The following is a 9,326-nucleotide window of genomic DNA, read 5'->3' on the forward strand; positions in this document are numbered from 1 at the left end:
AGCTAGCACCAGATGCTAACAACAACAACACGTAAGGTGTGCCTCGCTCGCGCGAGTCGCGCCACACATACACACTCCCTCCCGGTCCTCCCGATGGCCAGTCCGGGCCTGCCGGTGAGCGTGGAAGTGTGGTCTGCCACAAGCGGGCGGTAGGAGCGGAGCTGTCAGCATCAGCTTGTCGATGGTATTTTAAACTCGATGCGCTCTGAAACTACGGCGGCCGAGGACAAAAAATACACATGCGTTAATCGCGTTAAAATAATTAGTGGCGTTAATTTTTTTTTGCGTTAACGTGTTATTAACGCGTTAACTTGACAGCCCTAATCCAAATTAAAGGAAACAACTCTGGCCCTGTCCCAGCTCATAACCACGTTTGGTGATGTTTCAGGTTACAAGGTTACCATTACTAAATCCTCTATTTTATTATTTAAGAAGCATGAAAGAAGGAACCCAATTGATGAGGTAAATCAATTTAATTAATATTTAGGAGTACAGATAATGCCTAGTTTACAAAATGTTGTTGAGGCTAATTATGAACCTTTAATGATGGAAATAAATGAGTTAATTGATAGATGGATTGCACTACCATTATTTATAATTGGGAGAATTATAAATCAATATAATACCAAAATTACTTTATTTAGTTCAAAATATTCCCCTGCCGCCTCAATTAGATTTTTTCTCAAAACATTTAAAATTAAGAAGAAAATGGTTAAATTCATATAGAATAAGAGGAGGGCAGGCCTTGGTTTGTCTTTGTAGTATTTACCATATGATCAAGGGGGTTTACAGTGTCCAAATGTAATGTGGTATTACTGGGCAGCTGAGAACTATCATGTTTTATTTTTCTTCAAAGGATGCTCCGCATTAGACTGAAATGGAATATCATTGTTTGAAACTACCTCTTCCCTTATACATGTATTCAGAAACAGTAAGAAACGTACGCAAACAAACAAAAAATCCAAATGTAAAACACATGATAAAGATCTCGTATGATGTGAACCAATATTTAAAAGAACCACATACATTATCACCATACAGTCCAGTATGGGGTATTAATTGTTTTGTGCCAGGAAGAGCAGATGCAACTTTCAAATTATTTGAGTCACAAGGACTAAAAATGATCCAAGACCTTTATTTGGCAGATTCAAATGTCAGGATGTCCTTTGAAGAGATGGGGTCTAAATTAAATATTGATATAAAAAAAAAGACATTTATCCAAATATAAGCATGTTTGTTTTTATGCGTCTTGTTTTTGAGGAAAAAATATTGTGGGGGAAAGAAAATAGCATCTCAGACGTTTAGGTTTCACTTTCATGCACACTAATTTAAGGTCATTTTGATTAGTTTTTTCTCATCATTTCTTTTTTAGTATTTCTCTCTGGTCTTAACAGTAAAATATAACATTTTGGAGCAAATATACAGAAGAGCAACCCAAAGCTAGAGGCCAAAATGGCAAATATCTCCACAGCCACAGTGAACTTCCCAGGAGAGCTAACATACGCAGGAATAAAAGTGACCCATACTGCACAGAATATTAACATGCTGAAAGTGATGAACTTAGCTTCATTAAAATTATCAGGCAGCTTTCGAGCCAGAAAAGCAAGGATGAAGCACATCACAGCCAGGAGTCCTATATACCCCAACACAGCCCAGAACCCTATAGGTGAACCTACATTACACTCTAGAATAATCCTTTCAGTGATATGAGCTGTATTTGTGTAGGGGAATGGTGGGGCAAGGGTTAACCACAGCACACAGACCAACACCTGCAGTAAAGTACAGCTGAGAACATTTGTTCTCTGAAGCACAGCAGAACACTGAGGAAGTGTGTTAGTCGGCGTTGTAGCCTTAAAAGCCATCACCACTGCTATAGTTTTAGCCAAGATACAAGACATGCACAAGGCAAAGGTGATGCCGAATGCTGTGTGTCGCAGCATGCAGGACAACACTGTAGGCTGACCTATGAAGGTCAGAGAACACAGGAAACACAGAGTCAAGGAGAAGAGCAGCAGGAAGCTCAGCTCAGAGTTACTGGCTTTGACAAGAGGTGTGTGACGAAACCGGAAGAAGACACACAACACCACCAGTGTTAAAATCGCTCCAAACAACGAGAAAGCAGTGAGCAGGGCGCCCATGGTTTCGCCATAAGATAGGAACTCGATCACCTTTGGAACACACTGGCCGTGATCTTCATTTGACCAGTACTCCAGTGGGCATGGCGAACACTCGGCAGAATCTGAATAGAAAACATGGACCACTGTCATGTGTTTGTGCTGTAAGCTGCAAGTTATGAGACTTAAGCTCATACTGTATGAAATAAATAATGGCCTTGTAATGTTAAGAGACTTATTGGATTGACACTGGAATTCATAGACTTTCTACATATATTAATATAAAATGAGTTACAGTATGGAAAGATTCTACTCACTGTTGGATTTGGTGATCTCTCCCGCAGCACAGGCAATGCAGGAGAAACAGCAGATGGGTTTCCCTTTAATCACAGCCTGCCGGAAACCTGGTGGACAACTCTCACTGCAGACGGACACAGGCCTCTGTAAAAACACCACTCAACTCATCAGTTACTCACAGTTAGTTGGCCCTTAATTTATGAATGTTTTTATATTTGAATTGGTCTTTCTTAGTGTCTCTAAACATTTCATTTTTCTCATTAATCTTACACGTATATCTACAACTTGAAAGTGCCAATCCCAGTCAGTAATATATAGAGTATACATAGGTAAATATGTGTTTGTTGACAGGAGAATCAACCTTTTTAATTTGGTCATTTATTACGGAAATGTCTCAGGGAACAGTTATGTATTTGAAAAATTACCTCCACAATGAGTTATACTAAACTCTTTATACCTTTAGGGATCCAGCAGCCCATGTTGTGTTTATTCCATTCATTATAAACTGCTTTTCATTTGGTAGTGATGCATCGTAGCTCCCTACAGCCACAAACACAGTATCTCCTGTTGGATTTCTCTGCCAGTTCACCAGCTCATAGGTCGCTGCAGGGTCTCCATTTCTATCAAAATACACACTTTCTCCTGACTGAAGGGTGAAATTCACACTTTGGAGGTGTTTCACAACCTACCAAATGAGAACAGTGGTGAAATATTGTAAGATTATTATTTATTTTTTATTCAAATAATTAACTGAATGTATTAACCTGTTACCTGTTTTGCCTCAAAGTCATCTTTCCAGATACACTGAGGATTCATGGCATCACCACATTTTAACATGTTATGCATGGCATGAGCCACAGCATACACAGCCTTATACACATTGCTGGATATCCTTAGCTCTGACACATCTGTAAAAGTATTGTTGATGTCCTCTAGTTTCTCAGAGCCTGAGCACAGGGTCTGACCATGGAGACCGGACTGAAAACTGCAACCAAATGTGGCTTCCCAGAACTCTCTCAGCAGATTATTATGAGGGTCTTGACCTGGGTTTACTTGCAAAAGAAACTCTTTGAGGCCTGTGATCTTTGTTTTTCTGATGGCAAAGCCCAGAGTCCCTGTCAGGATTCCTGAGTACCTCTTAGTTGCCAGACGACCTGCCGTAATCCAGGACTCACTGCCCACCCACTGCAGCCCAGTGAGGTTCTGCTTCAGGGCTTCCTCAACCAGAATGTCTATATCACCCTGGGCTATGAAGGCAACTAAAACTCTTGCAGTGCCGCTTTTTATCACTCTGACCACCTTTGCAACGTTTCCACTGGGGTCTGTGCTTGATATGGCTTCTGAGTATTCAATGCAGACCCCCTCCTGGTGTGCGGCTGTGATAAATGTTGCCATGCCATTGTTACCATAATCATTGTCACTTCTAACTGCCCCAACCCACTTCCAGCCAAAATGCTTTACCAATTTGGCCACGGCTCTGCTCTGATAATAGTCACTAGGGATGGTTCTGAAGAAAGAGGGGTACTCCTTTCTGTTACTCAAACAAGCGCATGTGGCAGTGTGGCTGATCTAACAAAAAAGAAGGGAAACAAAACACATTTCTTTAGATTTCAGATAAGTATTAATTAAAACATTTTAGCAAAATAAATGTTGATGTCTGTCTTTTTCCTCAATCTGCATATGTGCAAACCATTTAATCCTAACCTAAGCATAGCCCTGAAACAAACCACAATAATACCAGTATTAAGTCTTTGTTGATGGTTGTTATATGCTAGATATACACAATTGGAAGCCTTTTGCATAAACAAAGTGAAATCAGTCCAAACATGAAATATTATAAATATTTACCACTGGTATTTGGAAAATCCCAGAACTTTGTAGCATCACAATTGTTGAGGAGGAATCAGAGGCTCCGATGATGGCATGAACAGATGACTGGCTTGAGCATGTTTTACCCAAAGTCCTTTCCTGTCCATTCAATAGACCCATCACTGCTCGCGTTGAAGTCAGTGTTGAACCACAGCTGTCAAATACCTTATAACCAATCGAGATATTAGGCAGCAATGAGCTGCTATTGTTGATCTCCTGGATGGCAAAAATCATTGTTTGGGCAAAATGAAATTCTCTTAAGTGTATTCTGAAAAGAGAAACAATTGTTTTAACTAACAGTTTTCTTACTTACATGATTATTTATTCTGTTGTGAAACCAACAAACAAGACAAGAGACAAGACATGAAACGGTACCTGGAGCATGTGAGAGCTTCTGGAACATCTGTAAAGGAGAGAGAAGGCTTCGATATTTGGCTATGGATGGAGAAAGCTCCTCCAATTGTTATATCTCCATCCTTAGATAACAGAGGAAACACTGGGTCTCCCAGCATCTCACAGTATTCAGTGTTGTCTGCTCCAAAGGCTCCCACAAAAATCACAAACAGTAACATAGCACATAAACGGTCCAACATCTGGAATAATCTGGCACACACATATACACTCACACCTTTGTTATAGTTACTGTGATTATTACAGACTATATCTCCTTCAGAGCTTCTGTAGGAGATATACATTAGTCATTGATGATGATGATGATGATGATGATGATGATGATGATGATGGAGGTCCTCTTATCGAATCACTGTTTACTGATGTCAGAGCGCTCTGCTGTTCATGCTTTGCAAAGTTTTACGCTGATCATTTGTAAGACCAATATGTCAAATGAAATTGCATCATATGATGGGGTTACTCATACCCCTTTAAAACTTGAAGCAAACTTTGAAGTTAATACGTTTTTCATGGCTGAAAATGTGTTATTTGTCAAATAATGAAAAGGGAAAAATAGAAAACAAAATGTAAAATCCATAATCATGAAATATCTGAGGAAATAGTAAATACAACTTGTATATTCACACAAATATGAAAACCAAAACATGCGGTAGTGCATTGGTTTTATAATAAAATTACAAATGTATGAGAAAATAATTATATAGTTAAAAAACAATAACATAACTAAACATGCTAATATGTATCATGTTTGTATTGTAGTGCCGAGAGACGGGAGTCTGAGGCGGTGTGTCAAAAGACAAAGCTAGTCTTGTATTATACATGGCACAGAAAAGTAAACAACTCAAGCCCGGGAAATCACTGACCGGCAAAACAGGAAGTCCTGTCAACTAAAATGTCCATGCGGAACAATACCCCCACCCATGGTTCCGTGGGTGAATTATGTCAACACAAGCCCCCCCCAGAATTCCGTGGGTGAATTATGTCAACACAAGCCCCCCCAGAATTCACCCATAGTCAAAATCCTCGCGTCGGGGAGGAAGGACCACCCGACCCCGGCGCGTAAGGACCACAGGGGCCGCAGGCGAGGGCAAGGGCGCAAACGAGGGCGAGGGCACCCCCACAGGGAGCGGGGGGCGGGGCATGGGAGGACGGCCCCGACGTGGGGGCAGAGCCAACTCCAACGACCTGGAAACACATGAGCAGTCGTCGTAAGGGGGCCATAGGGGGCCGCGATGGGCATCGTGGCGAATGAAAACAAAATCCGCCGACCGTAGTCCGGGGGACACCCGGAAAGCTGGGTTGCTGTGCTGCGACGTGGGGGGCGGGCGTGAATGTCCTGGCGGTCTCCAGCAGGGAGGAGCGCTGCCTGGCTGCAGACCAGGGCACCGTGGCGGTCAGAATGAATTCTCCGGGGACTCGTTGCGTCTGGCCATACACGAGCTCCGCCGACGAGGATTGCAGGTCTTCTTTGGGGGCGCACCTGAGGCCGAGCATAACCCACGGGAGCTTATCTACCCAGTTGCCGTCTGTCAACCCGGCACGCAGGGCCGCCTTCATGGATCGGTGGAAATGCTCACATAAGCTGTTAGCCTGGGGGTGATATGCGGTGGTGCGGTGCAGCTTGACCCCCAAACCCTCGGCAACAGTGTTCCAGAGTCTGTGGTTGACACAAATTTAAGAGACGGATCACGTTTTGTTCTACAACATTAAATACATCAGCAGTGACACGACTGGTGATTTTTGAAGAGTTTACGTGTCTGAAAAACGATGGTTGTTAATAAGTGGCTGAATAGGACTACAGAAGTTGTCGAGGACGTTGGACGTCATTACGCCGAACACGGAAACACTCCCGCTAAGTTTGTTTGCCCCTGTTCTGCTTGAAAGCAAGTACCTGCGCTCTTGCAAACTGTTAAAACAAACGCTTCAACTTGTACAATTTTGAATCTGTATTTTTGAATATCGATCTTAAGTTGGCGTGACGTTGAAGTCGTGCGACCCTGCTGTACTCGGCTTGGTTCGTTTATAGCAGGGGTCGGCAACCTTTTTGATATGAAGTGCCATTAAAAAAAAAAAAATTTATCAGCGTGCCGACGATCGTGAATTATCAACGGGGGGGGGGGGTGAAGAGCTTGACGCTCGTGAACTGTCAACAGGAGGGCGGGGGAGCCTCGCTGTGGACCTGTCAGCGCAACTTACATTAGGGATGCTCCGATCGCTGATCCGATCGAGTGGGCGGGTCCTATGGGGATCTTCCATTCAAAGAACTGTTTAAATGGTGTTTAAATTTCCACTGATCATAATTACATTGTTGAGGTATACTAAAATAGATTTATACTGTGCAATTTTCCAAACTCACATTGGTTTCGCATACAGCATCTCTGTCAAGCATGTGTATTCAGCAGTATTCACTTTCTCCACTAAACGACTCGTTGGAGCTCTTGCCCCCCCCTCCCTGTGAGCCTAGTGTGCTCCGATTGGTCAGCTCGGCCACTCGTTCTGATTAGTCAACCACCAGAGAGGCTGCGCCCATGTCAGTGCTTTTCCCGGCTGCTCTCAGCGTAACATCAGTCTTATCATGGCGTCGGTACAGCGGTATATTTTATATACATATATATTTTTAACTGTTGTTATAGAAGAGTGTGACGGCCCCAGGGCCTTTGTCTTACGATGGGGTGGAGCTGAAGAGGCTAATCAGCACGATCACGGACACCTCCGGACACAGTCTCTCTCCAAAGCGGCTGCAGGAAGACTAACTCTGCGATCCTCTCAACCACCTATCTTTGCATTTACCACAATAAATGTGCCGTGGTTTTGTAAACTCGTGTATGTCTCCTTGTCTTTCCGTTGTGGCCTACGAGCTACTCTCATAACAAAGAGTAAGTTATTTTTACCCGTTATAAACTACTACTGTTTGATGAGAAATCAAATCATGGTTTGCTATATATGAATTCAGGGAAGAAAGGATAGGCCTACTAAGTATTTCCATTAAACTTTATTTTTAGAAATGTACAAAATGAACATAAATATACATATATACACACGGTATATCATTCATTCCTCCTCCTCGCATCTTGCCTGCGCACAGTCGGTGCGGTGCCTTTTAGCACCCTCAGTAGTAGTAGAATCCCTTCCCCGTCATGGATTGTCCGCCAGGATCTGGCTGGACGAAATCAAATGCAAATCACAAAATATTAGAGAAACTTAGTTGTTTTAGATTAGTTAGTAGTAGTTGTGTAATGAACAGCTTGCCTGCTAATATGCTAACCTAGCTTTGTTTACCTTGGTAGCTAACACGATATGAACGTTAGCTTGGAGGAAAGGCAACTATAATGCAGTGTAATAAAACTACTATGAACAAAAGCTAGTGGTTCATATTAGGCTAGCAATAACGTGTTTATAATTGCAATCGTATACGGGTATTCTGCTACCATACAATGTAACTTGCATGAATACATTGTTTTGCGCTAGCATACAGCTAGCCTCGTTAGCTACATGCAGTATATGTACGGTCACAATGTACGGTAAATCACAGTACAGTATACTGTATGAGTATTCCGTGTGTGTGACTGCAGACATTCTCCTGCCATGACAAACATGTAAGGCCATCTGCTGACATTGTAGTTGATATATTTAAACGCTAGCAACGTAGCATCACAAAAATGTTTTTCTGACCAAAACTAGCTCTAGCTCCGTGTGTTAGATCGCTACGCCAGCTATAATGTAATTACGTTTCGCGACTGACCAGCAAATCACCCGGAGTATACTGTCAATAGGTATTTTGTGTGTGAATGCAGACATTCTCCTGCTATGAGATACATGTATGCAAGGCCATCTGCTGATATTAGAGTTGATATATGGAAACTCTAGCAACTTAGTTAGCACAGTTAGCACTGTGTCAATGGCTTAGCAGTCCAACACAGTTTACACATTTAAACAGTCTTGTTTGATAAATACACAAATAACAATGCAAACTTACAGGTTGTATACCCAGATCTTCCCCTGCTCCAAACGGTCCAAACAAGCTGTGCATATCCGGCCTCAAACTGGGCAATGTTTTGGAAGCTTTCGTCTGTGAAATGCCGGTTCTTCGAACCTCTGGAGGAGGAACACGCCGCTGCTGGTGTGGCCATCCCTTACGCAAAGAAAATATATTTCCCCATATATTAACTGTCAATATATTGCATTATTTTGTTTTCTGATTTACTGGTTAATTGAAAAGATTTAATAAAGGAAATCTTGCTGTTGGCTACACCAAGTGATACTGATTAATAATCAACATGAAAAACATATTTATTCATATCTACAAAATATATTGAAAATATATTGAAGATATATAGAATAATATATTGTGTTAATATATTACAATATATATATATTGAATAATATATTGTGATAATATATTGTAATATATGGGATAATACATCAGTAATTGCCGCTTTCCATATATTGAGTAATATATGTAAATATATATAATATATTGGTTGTGTATATATGTGAACATACATTTACTATATATTAACATTTATATGGGGACATGTACTATATATATTCACAAATATATGGGGACATGTATGTACTATATATTCAGTTTTATATGGGGACATGTATGTAGAATATATTCACAATTATATGGGG

The 9,326-nt window shown here is 41.4% G+C and overlaps 1 protein-coding gene across 1 annotated transcript; it reads right to left on the bottom strand.

Moving 5' to 3' along the window:
- Window positions 1-1,343: 1,343 nt before the first annotated feature.
- Window positions 1,344-4,873, bottom strand: LOC117470414 (extracellular calcium-sensing receptor-like). The gene is made up of 6 exons (XM_034115187.1): window positions 4,656-4,873; window positions 4,260-4,548; window positions 3,183-3,980; window positions 2,869-3,096; window positions 2,432-2,555; window positions 1,344-2,239 (listed from the first exon to the last, which is right to left on the bottom strand). Exons 1-6 carry the CDS (start codon window positions 4,871-4,873, stop codon window positions 1,344-1,346), a joined length of 2,553 nt encoding a protein of 850 aa, XP_033971078.1.
- Between the last annotated feature and the right edge of the window lie 4,453 nt (window positions 4,874-9,326).

The sequence above is a fragment of the Trematomus bernacchii genome, unplaced genomic scaffold (genome assembly GCF_902827165.1).
Source record: "Trematomus bernacchii unplaced genomic scaffold, fTreBer1.1, whole genome shotgun sequence".
Classification (NCBI taxonomy): Eukaryota; Metazoa; Chordata; class Actinopteri; order Perciformes; family Nototheniidae; genus Trematomus; species Trematomus bernacchii.

Excerpts from the sequence above, each read along its gene's own strand:
- LOC117470414 (XM_034115187.1), bottom strand. The coding sequence starts at position 4,873 with ATGTTGGACCGTTTATGTGCTATGTTACTGTTTGTGATTTTTGTGGGA. Across the intron at positions 2,556-2,868 it reads GGGCTGCTGGATCCCTAAAG|AGGCCTGTGTCCGTCTGCAG; the intron begins GTATAAAGAGTT and ends GTGTTTTTACAG. Across the intron at positions 2,240-2,431 it reads AGAGATCACCAAATCCAACA|ATTCTGCCGAGTGTTCGCCA; the intron begins GTGAGTAGAATC and ends TTTTCTATTCAG.